The 23,118-nt window shown below is 47.8% G+C and overlaps 1 protein-coding gene across 1 annotated transcript; it reads right to left on the bottom strand.

Annotated features, from left to right (window-relative positions):
* Positions 1-20,346: 20,346 nt before the first annotated feature.
* Positions 20,347-21,282, bottom strand: LOC138301596 (olfactory receptor 6B1-like). Its single transcript, XM_069242114.1, has one exon. It carries the CDS (start codon positions 21,280-21,282, stop codon positions 20,347-20,349), a length of 936 nt encoding a protein of 311 aa, XP_069098215.1.
* Between the last annotated feature and the right edge of the window lie 1,836 nt (positions 21,283-23,118).

Genomic DNA, 23,118 nt, shown 5'->3' with positions numbered 1-23,118 from the left:
TTATGTGCACTAATATGGTGATTTACATACCTTTCTGTTTATAATTTACTGCATGTCATACCCTGACACTATCAAGTTCTGACATACTGATTTTAGCAAAGGGTGTACAGTGTTCATTGTCTTGCCCTGCATGGTAAGAACAGTGAGGACTACTCCAGGAGTGGGCTTTCATGCACAGTATCTATGACTAATGTGTTGATATCTGAGGGCACAAGTAATTTTCAATGCCATGTGATACCCTAAAGCCATTTGATCTGACTTTATGTAGAAATTCTATTGTTGGGAAGTGGATTATTAGTATAGGCTGGTAGGTACCTCCACTCAGTAATAGGCCATGGCACCCCACTAGGTTCAGTCAGTGTCTCAACAAGTGAATTCTTACTCATCCTTTGATAGGTTGGCCCAAGAGCAGTTAGGCTTAACTTAGGAGACAGGTGTGTAAAGCATCTAATATCAGCAAAACAGTAAATAAGTGAAATACAGCACACAATACAAATTCAACACTGGTTTATAAAAGTAGGAAATATTCTTATCTTTCAAATGACACCAAAACAACAAAAATCCAATGTAAGGAACCGGAGAAAAATAAAAGTAAAACTAGTGCTTAGAAGCAAAAAGGGTTAAAAAAAAAGTCACACTGGACAGGGACAAAGTCCAGAGTTAAGGCCACCCATGATGTAACAATGCTACACTAACTTTCAGAAGTGTCTCTTGATTCAGGAAAGTGGTCCATAGCACCAGTAAATGGTTCAGAGGCTCTGGTTTGCCTCTTGTGGTCTGGGACTACAACTCCCACAATGCACTCTTCAACTCATGGAGCGTTTTACAAAAGTTGCTCCAAACTTCTCCAAACTTTTGGATCTTCTTTCAGAGGTTCTTTTGGGTCCTTGAATGTCTGGTGGACTAAAGTGACTCCGACAGTCCCAACGTCCAGCTGTCCACGTTTGGTGGAGGTAAGAGCTTGCCTCCCCACGCAAGACAGTACCCCCGTGCGCCACGTAACTTGCAGTTGCCAAGACTTGTGTGCGACCTTCCAAGAACTTCTCTGTGCACAGCACAGCTAAGGCTCCCAGCACTCCATCCTGTGACGAAGAGCTTCCTGAGTTGTTCTCCGGCGGCGTGGGAATCATTTGTGTCGTGCTGCGTGGGCCTCCATTTGCACCTCCTTAGTCCCAGTGCTGTGGGACTTCTGTGCATGCTGCCTGATACCAGGAGGGACCTGGTGGCCTCTACCCTGGAGGGGAAGACAGAGGGGGGCTCTCAGAAACTCAGAGAGCCCTCAGAAGACCAGTCCACTTCTGGAGTTGCAGAAGCAAGCAAGGCAGTTCCCTTCTTACTTGCTGCCAGCGAGAGCGTCTCCCAGCAGCACCAGGACCAGCTGCCAGGACCAGCCAGAGCAGCAGCAGCGCTGCACAGAAGCTACTTAGGATCGCACCAGCCCTGCAAGGCCCTTCCCGCCATTTTGCCTGCTGCCACCCTCAGCCCCCCCATCCCGTCTCCCAATCCTTAAATGGAAGGTGCGCCAAAGGCAAGCCCATCTCTGCCCATCAGCACCTGGACCGTGCCCAGCGCCAGGAACCCTGGCCCCCGCACCATCCACCGCTACAACCCCAACACACTCCACACACTCAACATCGGACGATCCCCTGCCTGCCACCACACATAACCAATAGACACCAAGGGACTCTTCACCTGTCACCACTTCAGATTCACCAGCCTCCGCAACTCTAATCCACCCCTGAGGACCCACGAAGCAGAAAACAACCTCAGCTGCATCCTGATCAACATGCACTCCATCCACAGGCACACCATCGAGTTCTGGAACCTCGTCGACACAACATCCCCGGACGTCGCCTTCCTCATGGAAAACTGCCTAAACCCCTCTTTGGCACTGGACATCGCCATCGCCATCCCTGACGACTAGAAGATCATCCACAAAGACTGCACAAACTGACCTGGGGGAGGCATCGTCATCGTCCACAAAGAGTCCCTGCGCCTCTCCACCAACACCGAAGACACCACGACCAAGAGGGAACTCTTCCACTTCCTAATTGGAACTAACCGAAACACCACACTGCGAGGCACCCTCATCTACAGGCCGCCTGGCCCCTGTCCCCCATCCTGCGACACCATCGCTGACCTCACCACTACTCACGCGCTCGCTTCCATGGACTACATCCTCCTCAGGGACCACAACTTCCCCCTGGAGAACCCCAATGACAACAACTTCACGACGCTGCTGAAAAAACTCGCCACCCTTGGACTCAAGCAACTCATTACTTCACCCACCCACTCTGCCGGACACATATTCGACCCCATCTTCACCGCCAGCAACCACATTTCCGTCAGCCACACCACCGAACTCCAATGGACTGACCACCGCTGCATCCACTTCACCTTCAGAAAACCACCCAACCAACACCTCGCTCAGCGACCCCCCCAGCAGGACCTAGAACAAGATCACCAAGGACCAGCTATTTACCAGCCTCAATAATTCACCCCCCTGAGACGACCTTGATGCGAACACAGCTGCCCTAGATCTCAACAACTGGATCTCAGACCGCACCAACACCTTAGCCCCAATCAACAAACCCTCCAACAGACATACAGCAACGAAAGCCAATTGGTTCACCCCTGCCCTCAAGGAATCCAAACAAAACTGCAGACACCTCGGAAGAAAATGATGCACCAAAAGGACCCCCACCAACCACAAACCCTTCAAAAAAGACATAAACACCCACCACCGACTCATCAGGACCACCAAGAGGGACGCCTTCCAGGAGCGCATCAACAGCAATGCACACAACAGCAAACAGCTCTTTGCAATCATCAGTGATCTGACCAACCCTGGTGCAAACTCCACGGAGATCCCCCCCAAGAACTCTGCAACAACCTCTCCACCTACTTCCACTGCAAAATCTCAGACATCTACAAGAGCTTCCCGGATCAGGACCACCCCACGCCCGCCACTGTCATACCCACCACTGAAGCCTCTCCAGACCCCCGCCACCTACTCTGTTGGTCTAACATCTCTGACGAAGTGACCCTCAACATCATGAACTGCATCCACTCCGGCTCACCTTCTGACCCCTCCCCCCACGACATCGTCAACAAGGCAGGCAACACCGTTGTTCCCAAACTCCTTAACATGCCGAAATCAACCCCTTGTTGAAGAAGTCCACCGCAGCCCCAGATGATCTCAAGAACTTCCAGCCCATCTCTCTGCTCCCCTTCCCAGTGAAAGTCATCAAAAAGCTGTCAACAGACAACTCACCAAACGCATGGAAAACAACAACAACCTGGACCCTTCACAGTCAGGCTTCCGGAGCAACCACAGCACCGAGATCGCCTTCCTTGCTGCCACAAATTACATTCCCATCCTCCTAGACAGGGTGAGACTGCGGCTCTCATCCTCCTTGATCTGTCCGCCGCCTTCAACACCATCTCCAACCACACTCTACGGACTCGTTTCCACGAGGGTGGCATCCGTGACAGGGCACTAGAATACATCACCTCCTTCCTCACCGACAGGACCCAAAAGGTCCGACTCTCCCCTTCTACTCAGAGGCCACCAAGATCAACTGCGGCATCCCGCAAGGCTCCTCTCTGAGCCCCACTGTCTTCAACCTCTACATGGCCCCACTAGCAGCCATCGCCAGACACCACACGCTCAACATTGTCTCTTACATCGATGAAACACAGCTAATCAGCTCCCTCACCAATGACCGGCACACAGCCAGAGCCAACCTCCACAACGGAATTAAGGCAGTCGCCACCTGGATGAAGGAAAGCTGTTTTAAGCTAATTCCTGACAAAACAGAAGTCCTCATCATCAGCAACAACCCCTCTGCCTGGTACAACTTGCGGTGGCCCACTGCCCTCGGAAGCACTACGGCCCCTACTGACCATGCCTGAAACCTTGGCTTCATCCTGGACTCAGCACTCTCAATGAACCATCAAGTCAGGGCAGTCTCCTCCACCTGCCTCCACACCATCCCCTGGAAAATCTTCAAATGGATCCCAACCGAATCCAGAAGAACAGTCACCCAGGCCCTCGTCAACAGATGCCTAGACTACGGCAACACACTCTACACTGGAACCACCGCCAAGTTTCAGAAAAGACTGCAACGCATCCAGAACGCCTCCACCCATTTCATCAAGAACACCCCCAGACACAGCCACACCTCCGCCGCTACTGAGAGACCTGCTATACAAGTGAATAGCATTCAAGCTTCTCACCCATACATACAAAGCCCTTCATGACGTCGGACCAGAATACCTCAACCGGAGACTCCACTTCTACATGCCCACCAGATAGCTCCACCGACCTCACCGCCATCCCACGCATCCGGAAGACCACAGCCGGAGGAAGATCCTTTTCACACCTCACCGCCCAGACCTGAAACACCCTCCCCATCCACCTTAGAAGATCTCCAACGTATCGCAATTCAGAAAAGACCTCAAAACTTGGCTCTTCTAATGATCCCCAACTGATCCTCGACGACTATTCCCTTGCTGCCCCCCAGCACCTTGAGACCCTAGCGGCTTACTAGTCACTCTCTACAAATCTGCTGATTGATTGATTGGGGCCGACATGCAACCTTCCTCCCATGGAAATATTAATATATCTAATGCTATCCTTGCCCTTCCTCTTTCCCAGTACAGTGACCTGAGCAACTCATCCAACCTACTGAAGCAGAGCTCAGTAAACACATTTTTAAATGTGCTAAAACATAAAACATTCTAGGGTGACTATCATTTTACTGAAAGCAATGTGTCCCATTAGAGACATTGGACATTTCAGTCACCAGTGTATACTGACTTTAAGGGCTGCTGGCATTGATTTGACATTTTATGTTCATAATATCTCCATATCTTCACTCATTAAGATGCCATGCAACATAAATGTCATCTTTTGCACCTCCTTAGAGCATAACTACCTGCCATATATATGTATTTGCTTCGGTCTACTACATTTAGGCGATACAGCACAGATTTTGTTCAGTTCAATTTAAAGCCCATATCCTGTAATGTGCTCTCCACACTGACCCCTGCTTTTCCCAAATCTGTCAATGTTAACAATATGTCACCTTCATAAACTGATATAAAAAATAATTGATTCTTGGTTAGTATCCTGTCGTTTTTATGTCTGGATCAGAATATTTTCACTAGCTGTTTTCTGGCTAATACAAAAATAAACGTGGACTGGGAACATCTCTTTTGTGTTAATTGCTGATCCAGTGCATTTGTACAGCAGTGCTCTGACATAGGAGAACCACATGCTTTAGAAAACATTTTCCCATAAAGTGACAATCTACAGTAGTATACATATTGTGCACATCAACACCAGCCAGCACAATCTTGCTCCAATTTTCCAGGAACACTCTATTATTACAAATGCTTTTCTGATACCTGATGTAGTACTACTCTGCTTCACTAGGATTCATGACTTATCTGTGTGAATCAGCACCTCTGCTGCCTTCACAAGTCATTTGACCACAATGTTCCCCAAAATGATTGTAAATACTTTATTCATGGATAAAAGCTGGCAGGATTAACAATATGATGGGTCCTTTCCTGCCTTGGGTAGAATTGTGGAATTGTGTTTTATTTTGAATGGAGTCCATTTTGCTTTGTTCACATCCTGTGATATTCAATAATGACAAGGCATGAACAAGTGTGTTCTGAAGTCATAGGAGCTCAGATAAACTAATGTGCCCGCTAAATACCTTGTAACACAAAGCTTGTTCAAACCCATCTCACATGTAATGCCTAACTTCAGTCACCCAGGAAAAGCCAGACATTTCGATGGCCACATATAGCTAAGGCCAGGGGCCTGCATGTCGGCAGAGATTGTGAAGAAATCATCTTGTTGATGCATTGGAAAATCCCAACAGTTGGAAACATGAATGATCGTACCCGCTGCCATCTTGTATTATGCTTGTAACTCAAATTGTTGTTTTATTCTGGTTGGCTAGATGTTTAATGCTTGTGTAGTTTTTGTATCTTCTGAGCAACATCACACCAAATATTTTTCCATAATAATGAAGCAATCACCTTTTTCTGTGTAATGATAGTATATTCAATTTCAGGCCTCTTGGTGGTTTACATACATAAAAGAACAGGTAATAGTTCTGCAAATTGGACATGTTTCTAATCAGTGGATGTAAGATGCTAGTGCTCTGACATGACAGCTCTGCCCTCCCTGCCCATATGGTTTGAGATTCCTGTCTTTTGTGTCTCTTCACTTCTCCACAGTGAACAATTGTAAGTGTCAGTGCTCCTATTGCAGCTTTCCTAGCAGTTTCCTGCTCTTGCACAGTTTTGCTTCTGATATCACTCATACCTCATATGATAGCACTATCAGTGCTCCCGCAATGTATCTCAAAATATCCCGTAAGTTATAACTTCATTGTATACGCCAGCAATGGGAGGGATAAAGGTTTAGCATAATCTTCATAAAAATTATGCATTGTGCCTCTAACTTTATGGGTCATTACGATCTCGACGAGGAAACCCGCTGAGATCGGCGCTGGCGGTCAACAGAAGACTGCCAGCGCGCAGAACCCCCGCCGACCACATTACGAACATCCAGCTGGGCCGGCGGGCAGAAACAGTGTTTCCGCCAGCCGGCCCAGCTGGATGCAGGGCTTGAACATTGATGCCTGCTCCAAATGGAGCAGGCGGCAATATAGCAGTGCGGCGGGTGCAGCAGCACCCGTCGTGCATTTCACTGCCCGTAAATCAGGCAGTGAAGTGCGTGATGGGGCTGAGCATGGGGCCCGAGTCACTTATTCTACCAGCCTTTAAACCGCCAGGGAAAGTCTGGTGATTCTGACTCATTATCTGGCAGGCAGCGCAGCTTGCATCGCTGTCCAGTCAGATTACAAACACCACCACCGCCAGGCTGCCTGGGGGCAGAAGCCTGGTGGTGGTGGCATTTCTAACTTGTCAGTTCAGCCAAGTTCATCATATGGCGGTCTGGACCGCCAGCTGTTGGCGGCAATCACTGCCCCCGCCTGCATGGCGGTCAAGACCGCCATGTACATAATGAAGGCCTTTATGTCTTCAATATAAAAAGGCACATTGATGTCATCTCTTAGGTCCACTGTTAACCTGGGTACTTGTGCTATCTTCAATATATCATAATTTTGTCTATTGACGTGATATACCTGTTGAGAGTATAAGAAGCATAGCAATTCTTATATATTTGATTAGTTGATACTTGATCTATATGTGTATGCACCATTCGATCCTATGTCACCCATATTTGTTCTTTTTCCTTTCTCCCTGTTCATTAGCGAAACCAGTAAATGACCACCCTTGTCTCCTTTCTCATGCAGCTTTTCCTTTATAACCTGTAATCAAATCAAACATTTCTCTGTCTTCCTATGATGCTATTTCTAGCACCCCAATCCTGTTTCCCAGTGTTAACTGCCTCTCAAATAACTTTATTTCCTCCAACAGTTAATTTATTGCACCTATATGTGTTTACTGATCCAATATGCGCTTTAATGCATCTTCCCCAAATCGTAACCATAAAAGCTTCCTGGAGTACCCTTGTAGTCCACCTTAACCTCATCTCTATGAATGTTCCTTTTATAGCCTCTCTTTTCTTTGTAGGTTTGGTTCTGGAAAGACTTAGGCCCTCATTACAACCCTGGCGGTAAATTCCGCTTTCCGCCATGCTGAAGACCGCCAACATACTGTTGCTGCGGCGGAATTCCGCTACAGGTATTACGACCCACATCTCGGAATCCACTACAATACAGACACCCACACAAGTCCACCACACCATAGGTCAGTGATAAACTGGCGATACCAAAACCTACACTGTCACGCCAACAAGAATACGCCCACACTATCATGACCCACGAATCAACGCAGCAGTCATTCAACCGGGGTAATCCATTGGCGGTACACACTGCTGCACTCAAAATACACACACATTTACAAAACACAACCACATTGGACAAATCGAAATACACACACCTGATACACATACACACACCACACCCACACACCCATAAAACACCCACCCACATTACCCACAAATCCTTACAACAAATATTTTGGAAGAAGCACAGAGAGAGGGATTAGCAAACACAACACTAGCATCCACAGGCACACAACACCATCACCCATACAGCATCCACGCACCTCAAACAACACACACCAACACATCCCCCCACACATCACAACAGACAGCACGTCACACATCACCCACACCACATCATTGCACCTCCAAGAAACCCCAGGTTTTCAGAGGAGGAGCTCAAGGTCATGGTGGAGGAAATCATCCGGGTAGAGCCACATCTTTTCGAATCACAGGTGCAGCACACCTCCATTGCTAGGAAGATGGAGCTATGGCGGAGAATCGTCAACATGGTCAACACAGTGGGACAGCTTCCAAGAACACGGGATGACATCAGGAAGAGGTGGAACGACCTACGGGGGAAGGTGCGTTCCGTGGTTTCAAGACACCAGATTTCTGTACAGAGGACTGGCGGTGGACCTTCACCTCCCCCCCACAACTAACAATATGGGAGGAGCACGTCTTGGCAATACTCCATCCTGAGGGCCTCACAGGAGTAGCAGGAGGACTGGACTCTGGTAAGTCATATCTTTATTACCATATCCCCCACACCCCACCTGCATGCCATCACACACACCCACTCTTACCCTCACTCCCATCACTCCATCATCTCATATATGTCCCACTATCACAACCCACACATCTCAACACCAAGGCCCTGCATGCAACACCTATGCATGGACCACCGTCACCAAAGCATGTCCACTACAGATACCCACACAGACCCCAAACCAACTATCACAAAAGGGCAAACACAATTATGCAAGCATAGGAGTACAGGGTACCTCACCCAATGCACAAGATGACACACACAGATACTAAAACTTTTCATTTACACCCCAACAGGACCCATACCCAACGTCACCGGACAGGAGGTGCCAGACATATCCAGTCCCCCCACAGAAGAGGCCCACAGTGATGGCAGCAGTTCTGCATGCCTGGATCAAGATGACCAGACCGGCCCATCAGGGACCTCTGGACAGTCGGTTCCCCTGCCACTGTCACTAGCCACCGCAGACCCTTCCCCCTCAGGAAACACCACCACAGCACCCACCCTGCGGGTCCATCCCTCTGTCCCCAGGACACGTCAATCAGCAGTGTGTCCACCACTAGAGGGGACCCAGGCAAACCCACCAACCCAAGACAATCAGGGACCTGTGGTCAGTGGCAGTGGGCACACGGTTCAGGGGACAGAGGCACAGGATAACAGGGAAGCTGGGAGGACTGCTGTGCGACAGGGGGAGGACAGGCCCAGGGAGCCCACTCTCCACAAGGCACTCTCCAACATCATGGGAGCATACCACCATTCCCAGGAGACCATGGGCACGGTACTGGCCAAGTTTCAGGAGACCCAGCGGCCACAGGAGGAACACTACCTGGGGATCAGGGAAGACTTGAAGTACATCAACACCACCCTGGTCACCATTGCAGGGATGCTGGCAGACCTTGTCAACACCATGAGGGACACAGTGGGACACAAACGGGCTTCTGACACTAGCCTGGATGGTGAACAGCCCTCCACCTTTGCCGACGCTAGTGGACAGGAGACCCCGCCACAGGACCAACAGGCCACTATCACCCCACCCCCTGCAGAAGGAGAACCACCCCGAAAACGGTCCCTGAGATCTAGGAACAAGACAGAGAACATTGCCAAGACCCCCGCCAGGAAATAGGACCCTCCTGAATGTCACCCTTCTATCCCACTTTGTCACCCTGTCCACCTTAAACTGACATTGCTCCCCTTCCTATGCCCCATTGGACAATGCACCTGTGAGACCAAGAGACTGGACTCTACAAAGGAAATTCCTCCACCATCACCCCAGCCCATTGCACACACCCCTCCACTTATTATCACTGAAATAAACACCCTTGAATAACCAAACAATCTGGAGTCAGTCTGTGCTTTCACAAATGTGTAATTGCAACATCTCTGAAATATAGCAATGTCAATGTACTTGTTCACATATCAATGTTACACAGCTGTAGGCCAGGAGTAAACATAGCAGAGGGCACAAATTGGGACCCAGATCTGTGAAATGGAAAGCCAAAGTGACAAGTCAGGGTCCATACACAGAGTGAAAAAGGCAGACTGATGCTAGTCCTACGATAGTATGAAATGTGGGAAGCAGTTCCATCCTCTTACCTGTGTCTCACTGGAAGTATTGCATGATGATGTTGTTTCGGTTGTCTACATCTTCTTCTTCTGCCTCCTCTTCTTCACTGTCCACAGGCTCCGCAGCTGCCACAAGACCAGCATCAGGCCCATCCTCCCGCAGAAAAAGCACCTGGCGTTGCAAAGCCAGGTTGTGCAACATACAGCAGGCCATGATGTTCTGGCACACCTTCTTCGGTGAGTAGTATAGGGAGCCACCTGTCAGATGGAGGCACCGGAATCTGGCCTTCAGGAGGCCGAAGGTGCGCTCTATTATCCTCCTAGTTCGCCCATGTGCCTCATTGAAGCATTCCTCTGCCCTTGTCCTGGGATTCCGCAATGGGGTCAGTAGCCATGACAGGTTGGGGTAACCAGAGTCACCTGCAAATATCGAGGGACAACAGCTAGACATCCTCCAAACATTAGGGAATCTCCCATACCCAGAGAGCTAATGAAACTGTGTGGGGAATTTAGGCTCACCTATTTGCCACACACGGTGCCTCTGGAGTTGCCCCGTCACATAAGGGATGCTGCTATTCCTCAAAATGTAAGCGTCATGCACTGAGCCAGGATACTTGGCATTCACATGGGAGATGTACTGGTCTGCCAAACACACCATCTGCACATTCATAGAAAGGTAGTTGTTCCGGTTTCTGTACACCTGTTCGTTCCTGGGGGGGGGGGGACAAATGCCACACTTGTCCCATCAGTGGCACCAATGATGTTGGGGATATGTCCCAGGGCATAGAAGTCACCTTTCACTGTGGGCAAATCCTCCACCTGAGGGAAAATGATGTAGCTGCGCATGTGTTTCAGCAGGGCAGATAACACTCTGGACAACACGTTAGAGAACATTGGCTGGGACATCCCTGAAGCCATGGCTACTGTTGTTTGAAAAGACCCACTGGCCAGGAAATGGAATACTGACAGGACCTGCACTAGAGGGGGGATTTCTGTGGGATGGCAGATAGCTGACATCAGGTTAGGCTCCAACTGGGCACACAGATCCTGGATTGTTGCACAATCAAGTCTGGAAGTAATAATGATGTGTTTGTCTTCCATTGTCGACAGGTCCATCAGGGGTCTGTACACCGGAGGATGCCGCCATCTCATCACCTGCCCCAGCGGATGTGCCCTATGGAGAACGGTGAGCAGAGGGTCATACAACACATAGGTTTCACAAGGCTGTTTAGCACTAACATTAAAATTTCTCTATGTGCCTTTGTCTGTCGGTATTCCTGACCTGAATAGGTGTGACACAGTTATTTGGCCTGCCATGTGGCCCCCTGAAATGGCGGCTGCCTGACCTGTAAGGTGGGACAAGGGGAAATGATGTAACTGCGCTGGCGTTGTACACCATCGCGGTAGGCGGTCGATGACCAGCATTGGTTATTATTGGGCCCTATGGGTTCCAGGAGCCAATGACAATGTACGCCGGCGGTGACGGTACGCACCGCCGCGGACGTGACTGCCATTTTCTATCTGTTCCGTCACTTGATACCTGACCTTCAACAGGAGAGGACCTACTCTGCAAGTGCTGCTGTGACCTGCGTCTGGAAGCGACAATGGCTACAGTGTCTGGGAAAAGGGCCCCTGCCGTCACTGCAGAGGAGTTGGAGAAACTGGTGAATGGGGTCCTCGCCCAGTACACGCAACTGTGCGGTCCTCCAGACAAACAGGTGAGTAAACTGTGTGCATGGTGGATGGCACATGATTGTATGGAGTGTCATGGATGGAGGAAATGGGGGGGACAGGCCAGCATGTGAGGATGGTTTGTGTATGTATGTCTGGGCCAAGGTGAGAGGTTTGTGGCCGTTGAGTGAGAAGAACTGTACGGGGGAGTAACATCCATTCTTACTTCACTTTTCCTGTAGGTCAGCGCCCACCGGAAGAAGGGGATTTTGCGTGCCATCACCAAGGAAGTGCAGACCCTGGGTGTCTACCATAGACGGAGCACCCACTGCCGGAAATGATGGGAGGACCTGTGCCGCTGGACCAAGAAGACGGCGGAGGCCCAGCTGGGGATGGCCTCCCAACGCAGAAGGGGTGCCCGTCGCACCATGACCCCCCTAATGTACCGGATCCTGACAGTGGCATAACCGATGTTGGATGGGCGCTTGAGGGCATCACAGCAGCCACAAGGGGGTGAGTACACTCTCATTCAGCTGACTCTGCGGGCATTACGAGGTGTCTTGGTGGGGGAGGTGGGCTGTGGGTTCCTGGCAAGGCCAGGGTAGACGCGCAAAGGTAGATCCATTGATGTGCAGCCTCATTCCCTGTCCAACCCCAAAGGTGGTATTTGCCCTCTACACCTAGTCAGGCTCCTATGGCTTCCAGCTGTGCATCAAATAGGTATAGGCAGAGTCCCCTATGGGCATGTGCTTTTCCCCTGCCCTGTCAGTGCATGGCTTAGTGCATAGGGCTGCTCCCTGTATGTTGTGTCCGCCAAAGGTAGTGGTGTTGCAGGCACTAAACATGTGTCTCCTCTGTCTACCCCCCTTTTGTTTTGTCACCCTGTCCTTGCGTGCATTTGCATCATCTGGTGGAGGAGCAGTGGCACCGGAGCAGGAGGGAGCTGCATCCCACATGGCCCTGGAGGGGGCAGTAACTGAGTCCGAAGGCACCAGTGGGAAGCAGGGCGAGGGGAGCTCCACGAACGGGACAGGAGCAGACACCAGCAGCAGCGACTCCTCCTCTGATGGGACCTCCCTTGCGGTGGCAGGCACCTCTGTGCCCACCGCATCAACAGGTACAGCTGCCACCCCCCCCTACCAGCACCGCCCTCCCAGCAGCCCCTCGTCGAGTTTCCCATGCCCGCTAACCCAGGAGGGTGGGCATCTCCTTTGCCCCAGGCACCTCAGCCCCTGCCCCAGTCAGCCCTGCTGCCCTCAGTGAGGAGGCAATTGACCTCCTGAGATCCCTCACTGTTAGGCAATCTACCATTTTGAATGCCATACAGGGTGTTGAGAGGCATTTGCAGCAAACAAATGCTTACCTGGAGGGCATTCATTCTGGCCAGGCAGGCCAACAGAGTGCATTTCAGGCTCTGGCCTCAGCACTGATGGCAGCCATTGTCCCTGTGTCCAGCCTCCCCCTCCAACGTCCTCCACCCGGACCCAATCCCCTGTACTTCAGCCTATCCCAAGCACACCATCTGACCAGCATGCACACTCATCAACACACAAGAGAGGACATGGCAAACATAAGCACCACACATCCCACAGGCATTCACACAAGCACCATCCCCATGCAGACACACCAACATCCACTTCCTCCACTGTGTCCCCCTCCTCCACATCCTCCTCCTCCCTCCCTGTCTCGTCTCCACTCACACCTGCATGCACTACATCCTCATCCACTACCTCCATCACCAGCACGCCCATCACCACACACCGCTCACATGCACTCACCACCCCCACTACCATTCACGCAACCCCTGTGTCCTCTCCCAGTGTGTCTGTGAGCCCTCCTCCCAAACTACACAAATGCAAGCACACGCCCACCCAACAGCCATCCACCTCACAACAGCCTCCGGCCCATGCACCTTCACCCAAATTCAGTAAACGTACACCTCCGACAACCACTACCTCTTCCTCCACTCCTAAACTCCCTCCATCTTCCCGTCCCAGTGTGTCTAAGAAACTTTTCCTGGCTAACATTGACCTCTTCCCTACACCCTCCCCGTCCTTCCCCTAGTTCCAGGCTGTCCAGGTCCCAGCCCAGCACCTCAGCCACCAAATCCTCCAGAACAGTGGTCTCAGCAAGTCCTGTCACATTGCGGGCACCACCCATCAGGGCTGCCAGTGTGCCACCTAGTGAGGCCAAGGAGCAGGCCATTCCGCCACCTGCCAAAGTGAAGAAGGTGCCCACATGCAGTAGGGAGAAGCTGCACCTACAAGCAAGCAAGGGCAACTCCAAGCCAAAAGGGGACAGTGGCAAGGCACCAGCAGTGACTTCAAAGGTGGGGAAGGGACACAAACTGAAGAGCAGGACAGAGCACAGAGGCTCCGGCTGAAGGACAAGAGTCACCCCTTCTGTCGACCAGAACACCAACCTGTACAGCTGTGGACACCGCCACCTGTATCGTCACCTGCACCGCCACCAGCACCGCCACCTGCACATCTGCTGCCTCACCAACAGTCCCCAGCATCATCCCACGTGGGAAGCCGTCCGAGGCTGCAGGAGACGTCCTGCTGTGTCCCTCAACAGGTGCAGACACATGCGCCACCGCCAGCACCTCCGCCACAGATACCGCAGTAACCACCGCCATCAGCCCCGCAACATGCTCAGACACTGCCACCATGATGACAATGCAATTATCCCCAGTGGGTAGCCGTCCGAAGCTGCAGGAGACGTCCTGGACCCTGCCCAGCATACATGAGGCATGACTCCCAGCACTGTTTGCACCAACAGGTGGCAGGCAAAGTTGCAGAAGGGTGGAGTGTGCCTCTGCCTCCATGGAGTATCATGCTACCTATTCCCAGGCAATCTTGTGGCACATACACCCAGGTGAAGGAATGGGACCTTCCACACTGCATGTGAAGCACTCTGGGCCCCAACCCCCCTCCAGAACCAGTGGAGATTTACATCCACTACCTCAGTCCTTGGCAGGATGAAGCACTCTGGGCACCAAGCCCCCTCCAGAACCAGTGGAGATTCACATCCACTACCACAGTCCTTGGCAGGATGAAGCACTCTGGGCACCAAGCCCCCTCCAGAACCAGTGGAGAAAGGCATCCACTACCTCAGTCCTTGGCAGGATGAAGCACTATGGACACAAAGCCCCCTCCAGAACCAGTGGAGAAAGACATCCACTTGAGAGACTGTGGCTCTGCACTCCCCAGGATAAAGCAGAGGACAAACCACCCACTGGAGAGACTTGAGTGACTGTGGCTTTGCTCGTCCCGGGTTAAAGCAGTGGGCAAACCACCCACTGGAGAGACTTGAGAAACTGTGGCTTTACACTCCCCTGAATAAAGCAGTGGGCAATCCCACGACTGGAGAGACTAGAGAGACTGTGGTTTTACACTCCCCATGATAGAGCAGTGGGCAACCCACCCACTGGAGAGACTTGTGAGACTGTGGCTTTGCAGTACCCAGGACCATTCAGTGGGCATGGAGCCCCCTCGTGGAGCAGTGGTGTTGTGTGTTCATCTGGCTGAGGTGTCCCCGCTCCCCCTGAGGTGCCTGTTTGTTTTCCATCTGATGGCCCTTCAGTGTGCTCTCCGATTCGAGTCAGGTATCTTGTGTGAGCTTCGCCTATGTATTTTGTGACACTGATCCACGGACAATGATTTAATTAATGTCTGGACTTGTGTAGCTGGTGTACAAATTTGCATATACTGATTTTTGATTTTGGCCTATCTGATATTTAATTGATTACACTTGTTACAAACATTTCCTTTTGTCCTTGCGTTCTTCCAGGGGGTGACGGGGTGTATATGTAATGTTGCTGCATGTATTTGTGTGTATGGTGTTGTGGGTGAGGGTGGGGGTGTTGCGTATTGCATGTGTGTGTCACTCTCTTTTCCCTCTCCCTCTCCCCTGTGCGCTAGGTGCAGTACTCACCGTGGTCGTCACCGGCATCTTTGCTGCTGCTGATACAAGAGGAGGTAGACCAGCATGGGCAGCACCTGTAGTTTGGGCTCCATGGCGTCCTGGTTGTTCGTTAAGTGTCGAAAGGTAAGTGGTTTCCCTTCCAAGTCCTGTTTCCACCGTGCTTTTGATGTAGTTGGTACCGCCCTGGAAAAGGTGGCGGATAGGCGTGTTGTAATACAGTGGGCTGAACCTTCTGCCTGTCTGTTGGCGGTGACAGCCGCGGTGTTTGTTTCTACCGCTGTGGCGGTCGGAGTGTTAAAGTGGCTGTCGATGGCGGTTTCCGCCATGGTCGTGATTCCATTTTTTACCGCTGGCCTGTTGGCGGTATTACCGCTGCTTTAACTCCGACCGCCAGGGTTGTGATTAGGGCCTTAGTCCGAAGCTTCCACTGGGGTATTGGGGTGCTCCAGTTTCCACACTTGATGGGCAAGGGTAAATAATCTGATAAAGTATCATCTAAGTACCTGATTCACAAGGTCAACTTATACTTTTGTGTAAGTTTAATATTTATTTTTTTGGTATTCACGACCTGAAGTATAATTTTACTAATACTAATTTTTTGATTGTGAGACTCTGTACATAAAAAGATACGTAATAAAAAGATGAACTGATGTTTTTTAAAGATTGCTTTAATTGAAAACAATAACAGACATGGTGGCCTGCTGCCCCCTGCTGGCCACTAGCCTTGTGATGGCAGCGAATAAAAATGGGTCACAATTTCCAACTGCCCTCAATAATATTCATGAGGTAGGTCAAATTGCTACCCACTGCGATTTGATATTCAAATAACTGACCTACTGGTTCACAAAATGCCATTAGATTAGTTAAAAGGGGCTGCGCAACTTGCAGCCACTTTTAGTGAATCCATTGTACTTACATCTGGCCCCATATATTTTCCATTTAAAGCTCCATTCACACCCATAGCATCCAATATTATTAGTGTGATTGCCATTTGTTTTGAGTTTCCATACTGTAATCAGGAAAGAAGAATATCAGATATCCATTGTATTTAATATCCTTCTCCTGTCTTGCCCTTGTTAGTATTCAAATTGTGTCTCCTTAATACTACATTCAATCTATTATTCTTGGAGCGTTTCCCAGCAATGGCGGCCATGCTGGTGTCCTGTGGGTTTTGTCTATGTGTATGTTTGGTTTCCATTCAAGTCTGTTAGCAACTAGGCCAACATTTTTTCAAAGTATGATATAGGACATTTTTCCATTCCTTTGGGTAAGCGAAGAATGTGCACATAATTCCTCCTTGACATATCTTCTAGGACTGCCAATTTATCTTCATTTCAGTCCACCATGGCTTTCATAACAGCATTGTGTCCTAAATATCCCCTTTCCTCACCTTGCAGTGCTGATATTCTATGTTTGACTACCATGGAGAGTTCCCTGATTTTGTCCAGGTCTTGCTGCAGCAGAGCTACCTTGTTTGCCACACAATTCATCATTTAGTGATTGCTTTTCCTTCCAAAATAAATTGTTCCTAATCTGTGGTAGTGATTGAGGGTTAAGATTGGAATTCATCCTATGTTGGATTCAGTGTGACTGCACCACTTGTCATTTTAGCCAGGCAGTCCTCTATGGCTTGTTTTTTACATGGTTATGTCAAGCCACCCTTCCTTTGCTGAGACATCAGGCCTACCTATCATATGGTGACAGCATCGCTCAATAGCTTCACTTCTTTAGAATGGTATCACATGGTTCAACCAGCTCCTTCTAATTTCGACTAGGGGGAAAAAGCTACTTTATCTCTATAATAATTTCCCTCCAAAGATGACAACACCCCTTGTTTCAGTGCTCTCGGTGCACCCAGATTACTTTTAACAATCTTCTCTGTGCACAGGAGCCTGGGCACACATTCTCTTTAAAGTTCAGTCAAGCCCTCTCACTGATCACAGCCTTAAGGGCTTTAACTACTCAGGACAGGCGCTTGTGCTCAAGGAATTTCCTCACCAAATGAAATTAAAATCCCCTAACACATTTTCCCGGAGTCTGGGCGCCTGGACGCCCCTTCTTTAGCTCAGTTGGCCCCACACCTCAACAAGTACAATGCTGCACATGGAGCTGAACAGGTAGCAGAAAAATAGAGGGATAAGTAAAAAAGTTAATGAACTTTAAAAAAAAAAAACATTTTTTATGTTAAATAATAATGAAAATTGATTGTATATTTGGATCGTAAATATGGAACAAATAAATGACACCGCACTATTCATTTAATTTTGATTTAAAGATGTGTGTAATTTACATATATTAAATGACATATACATTTTTTTTCAGCAATTGTAATTAAAAATGAAATTCTCACCTAAAGCAAAAACATATATTTTTATTATTTAATGGCAATTATAAAAAGTGATATATACATTTAATTGAAATTGATTTAATAATATATTTCTTAAGGGAATAATCTATTAAACAAAACATTTCTGACATGGTAATTTTTAAATCAAATAGGATTTCTTTAAATGAATAAAAATGTTTTATTTTTAGATTTTATTTAGCATTGGAGCCAATTTATTTATGTTCTAAATAGTTTAAATAATTAAATGTAATTGAGCAATATCTTATATGTGGTTTCCAGTTTAGACCATGGCCTCCATTGATTTCTATGGGATGTTTTTGCAGTACCATGGGTCTGGCCAACAGTGCTGCTAGACATGCTTCAGTTCAGAGCTGGAGTATACTTTTTACGTCCATTTTGGCTAAACTAGATTTAGTGCGGTTTTTAAACAATTGATTTATTCCTTAGTGGCTGGGTGCATGTCCACCCCTAAACCCTCCCTAACGCTCCCTAGACCATCCTTACTCCTCTGTTAACCCCTCCCTTTGTATTTCCAGCCACGCCCCTTTTTCCCTCCTACATTTACAACTAAAATGTTTACTTACCTGTGCAGAGACTTCACAGCAACGGCTATGATTTTCTCATAAAAACAATAGCAAAGATGGAGGCGGATCTTCCGCATATATGTTTTTGAATAGCATGCAGTACGTTACTAGTAATGGTAAATGTACTTACTACACGATGTAGTTTGTGAGCATACCCCTATTTATGTGAGCGTTTTGTGAATGGTTGTAGTATTGTGAAAAATGGAACTGTAAGAATATGTGGACAAGCAGTGCAATTTCTATGCTTGAGTGATGCAGTGAATTGCTGTTGTTAAATGGTTGGTAGCTATCAGCGACGGAGTGAGTGACACTGGACAGTACTGCCCATGGGAGAGAGATGCTGTGTTTGTGGGTGAGTGATGGATGTGAGTGTATGTTGATCATTGTGATTTATTAAGGGAGAACAAAGTTTTGGGTGAGTGGAATTGTGCCTTGTATTTCATGAGTGAGGTTGTGCAAGCCTGCGGGTGAGTTATTTTGTAAATCGATATTATATATTTTAAATAGAATGGTATTCTGTGTGGACGCAGGTGGGTGGAGATGAGAGGATTTTAACGATTTTATAGTAATTATTGTAGAAAGGTGTGTTGATTGGTTATGTGATATTTGCATGCGGTGTATATGGTGTGACGTCTGTAGATGGCATTGTGAATTCGATGTATTGTTCAAACCTTTGTGATGCTATATGTGGATGTGGTTACATATCATGGGATTATAGGTGGTTGTGAGTGCAGAGGTGAGTGGCTTTAGTGAATGGTTTTTATGTGCTTTTAATTGAATGGTGAAGATACATAATTCATCAAAGTATTTTCATATTAGTACTTCAACTGCCTAGATCGACATTTTGGGGTACTTTTTGCATTTTTGATGCACGACAAAAAGATAGTATTGCAATCGTAGGAGTTATGAGCAATGGCAAAGCATTGGAGAAAAAAGGGTGCGACAGGCAGACACACGGGTATCCAACCATGTAACATAGAAGTGATAGAATTTATTTGAACGTTAATGGACAACTGCGTGACTTGGGACAACAAGACTTCTTAAGAAATGGACAATGGAAGCTGTTATTCTAACTATTGAAGGATCCTACTATAATGCGATTACATGCTGAGTGCATAAATGACATTGGGGGACAGCTATCAATAGTGCAACAGATACAGTGGCACATCGGAGCCCATGAGTGTGAGCACATTTGTTTATCACTACCAAAACAGGGATGGGGTCCTTTCCTTTGACTGTAATTAGGCCCATGACACCTTTGCTTCGACACTAATGTGGTCCATGATAATTAGAAATACAATGGAAATATTTCACATGTTATGTTGCACTTTGTTGAAATAGCAACTTAGTCCTAAACTTAATACCCAATATGCACAGTATCTCGTGGTTGTGGAATGTGTAGAAACATACTATATTATCCTTTGACCTCCAGATAATAGTAAAACATTTGTCCTGAAGATTCCTAATAATGTCTGTATAGGAACACGTGTCCAAGAATTTACCTAATTCATCCGTCTACAAAACTTTAATTTCTACTCAAAGATAAAGTGTTTGCATCTACAGTAGAGAAGGAGATTCATACCCTAATTGTAAACAGAAGCTTCATCTGTCATTGTTTGTGATGGCAACTGATTACTTTCTTCATTGCTTGCTTTATGTCATTATTCCTCAGGCTGTAGATCACAGGGTTAATCATAGGAGTCACACTTGTGTATATGACAGACACCAGTTTATTGAAGTCAACAGCATTGATGGTCTTCGGACGAACATACGTGAAGATGGTGGTGCCGTAGAAGATAAGGATGATTGTGAGGTGAGAGGCACATGTAGAGAAAGCCTTTTGTCGCCCATCTGTCGTGGGTATTTTCAAGATGGTAGAGATTATATTTGTGTAGGACATTAGCGTGAGAAAGACGGAGGTGAGTAGCACCAACGATCCCTCAACAAAATTTATTATGTTGATAATGTAAATGTCAGTACAGGAGAGTTTCAGAAGAGGAGGGGCATCACAAAAGAAGTGGTTGATGATATTGGAACCACAGAATATGAGTGTAAATGTGAAGGTTGAAGGCAAAATTGGAGCCAGGAAACCACCCAACCAGCAACAGCTAGCAAAGCGAATACACATACCTCTGTTCATGATGGTGCTGTAGTGCAAGGGATTACAGATTGCTAAGTATCTGTCATAAGCCATTGCAGTTAGCAGAAAGCATTCTGTTGTCCCCAAGAGAAAAAATATATGCATCTGTGCAAAACAACCTGAAATAGAGATCGTTTTGCTTGCAGAGATGAGGTTGACCAACATTTTAGGGACAGTAACGGTGACATATCCAATTTCAAGGAAAGATAAATTGGTAAGGAAGAAATACATAGGTGTGTGAAGGCGATAGTCCTTGTAGATTACTAGAATGATGACCACATGTTCCGTGATGGTGAGAATGTACATGACCAAAAACAAAGCAAACAAGACCACTTGCAGCTCCCAGATACTGGGGAATCCCAGAATGATAAACTCAGTCACAAGGGATTGGTTTACCAGTTCCATATAAGTAGATATTGTCTGTGAAAAGAATAGGCAAGGTCAATGTTCTAGGTATAACAAGATATATGTTATTCATAGTCAACAGAAATTAATTCATAATTTAGCTGTGCCCTCTGCTGTCTATACATATGATTTAAAACACTTTATTGACTTGGATTCCAAGCAACCTAGCAACTTTACTCACAAACATCCTAATGCAGCATAAGATAGAGATATGTGAATCGCAGACTTGCAAAGCAGGCCACATGGCAAGCAGACACCTTGAATTGCAATGTGGATCTGCATGCTTTGGAAAACCTAGAAAATGAGTGGACACTCTCTGCAACCATGAGGTGCCAACAGGAGAAAGGAGGAGGGGCAGGAGCTCACACCCTCCAGAGTGTTAAAAGTGCTGCTTGCTCATTCGCTATGAAGGACACTCTCGGCAATCAGGGGACTCCAAGCCCCACAAACACAAAGTGCCAGGAGGTGCCTGTGCCAGGAAGGAGGATGGGGAGGAGCCTACACATCCCCCGAAGTGCTGAAATGCCACTTGTTCGCCTCTGCATGGGGCACTCTCTACAATCACTTGGGGGGTCCAAGCATCATAAGCACAAAGCTCAAGGATGCACCACTGTGAGGAAGGAGGAGGAGGAAGAGCCTACACCCCTTGGAGTGCTGAAAGCACCACTTGCTCCACCGCTGTGTGGGATGCTCATGGGTTGCGTCTGGGCAAAGTGCTGACAAAGGACAAGCCCGTTGTGCACTCAACATCAACAGGAAGAGGCAGGGCCACCACCCTTGGCTGTGTTTTTATCATTGACAACAACAGTGAGTACCTGATTTAAGTATGTTTGTTGTACCAATGGGTAAAAGAAAGGCAGAGGGTAATGTCACAGGCCAAGGTCCGATGGGTAAGACAGCTAAGAGGTATGTTACAGACAACTGCACCTTGGATGCTAATGATGTTTTAATAGAGGATGAAGAGGACATTCTGAACAAAGGACAGAAATATTGTGAGGCCAGTAGCTTGAAACCTAAAATCACCCACTTATTTAAAGGGACTGCAAGAAGGGTGCCAACTGTAAGGAAAGTCCTACCTGTGACCCAGTTGTGGGAGCCAAACTTTTCACTACGACTGAGAAAATAGGTTTACCAGCCACCCTTACTGTGTCTACTTCTGCTTGTAAAACTCAACATGGAGTACCTGAACCATTGCCCAGCATTCAGTGCTCCAATCGCTATACTCCTCTCTCCAATGTAAGAGAGGAACTCGTGGACCAAATGGTGTAGTGGTAGTTCAAGGCAAAGCAGGGGAATTTGACCCAGCGACTGCACTGATTACACATCATGAGGGCGAGCCCAATGCTGTGATCAGTACAATCTTTATGTTTAGGGCATGAGAGCTCCAAAAACTATCTGAAAAATTAGTGGCTCCTTCATCAAAGCAGTGCGAGTGTCGATTGTGCTACCAGATAAGCACAACCACCAGTGATGGAGTAGCAGTGAGAGGCAAATTACAGTCAGAACCCCCAGGCCACCATAGTTCTGCTTTCTCAGAAAATTCTTCTGGAACACTTAGTAACAAGCATAAATTATTTAGGGGAGGTGCTACGAAGATGTTCACGTCTACTATGCAACCTAAGATTACTACCCCTCAAAAACCATTAAGCAAAAACCTACATCACCTCACTCTTCTGCCTACAACCAACTATTATACTAGGCCACAAGAGGAAATCCGGCCCCAGTATCACTGGCCAAGTTAGGCCCTCCAGCCGTTATACCTCTGTTTAAGAATAGAAATGCTGCAAAACCCTTTACATTGACTCAGGCAGAAATGGGCATGTCCACCTTAGATAA

Source organism: Pleurodeles waltl, chromosome 6 (genome assembly GCF_031143425.1).
Source record: "Pleurodeles waltl isolate 20211129_DDA chromosome 6, aPleWal1.hap1.20221129, whole genome shotgun sequence".
In the NCBI taxonomy this organism is placed as follows: Eukaryota; Metazoa; Chordata; class Amphibia; order Caudata; family Salamandridae; genus Pleurodeles; species Pleurodeles waltl.
This window is presented reverse-complemented; position numbering and strand designations above follow the sequence as displayed.

Excerpts from the sequence above, each read along its gene's own strand:
- LOC138301596 (XM_069242114.1), bottom strand. The coding sequence starts at position 21,282 with ATGGAACTGGTAAACCAATCCCTTGTGACTGAGTTTATCATTCTGGGA.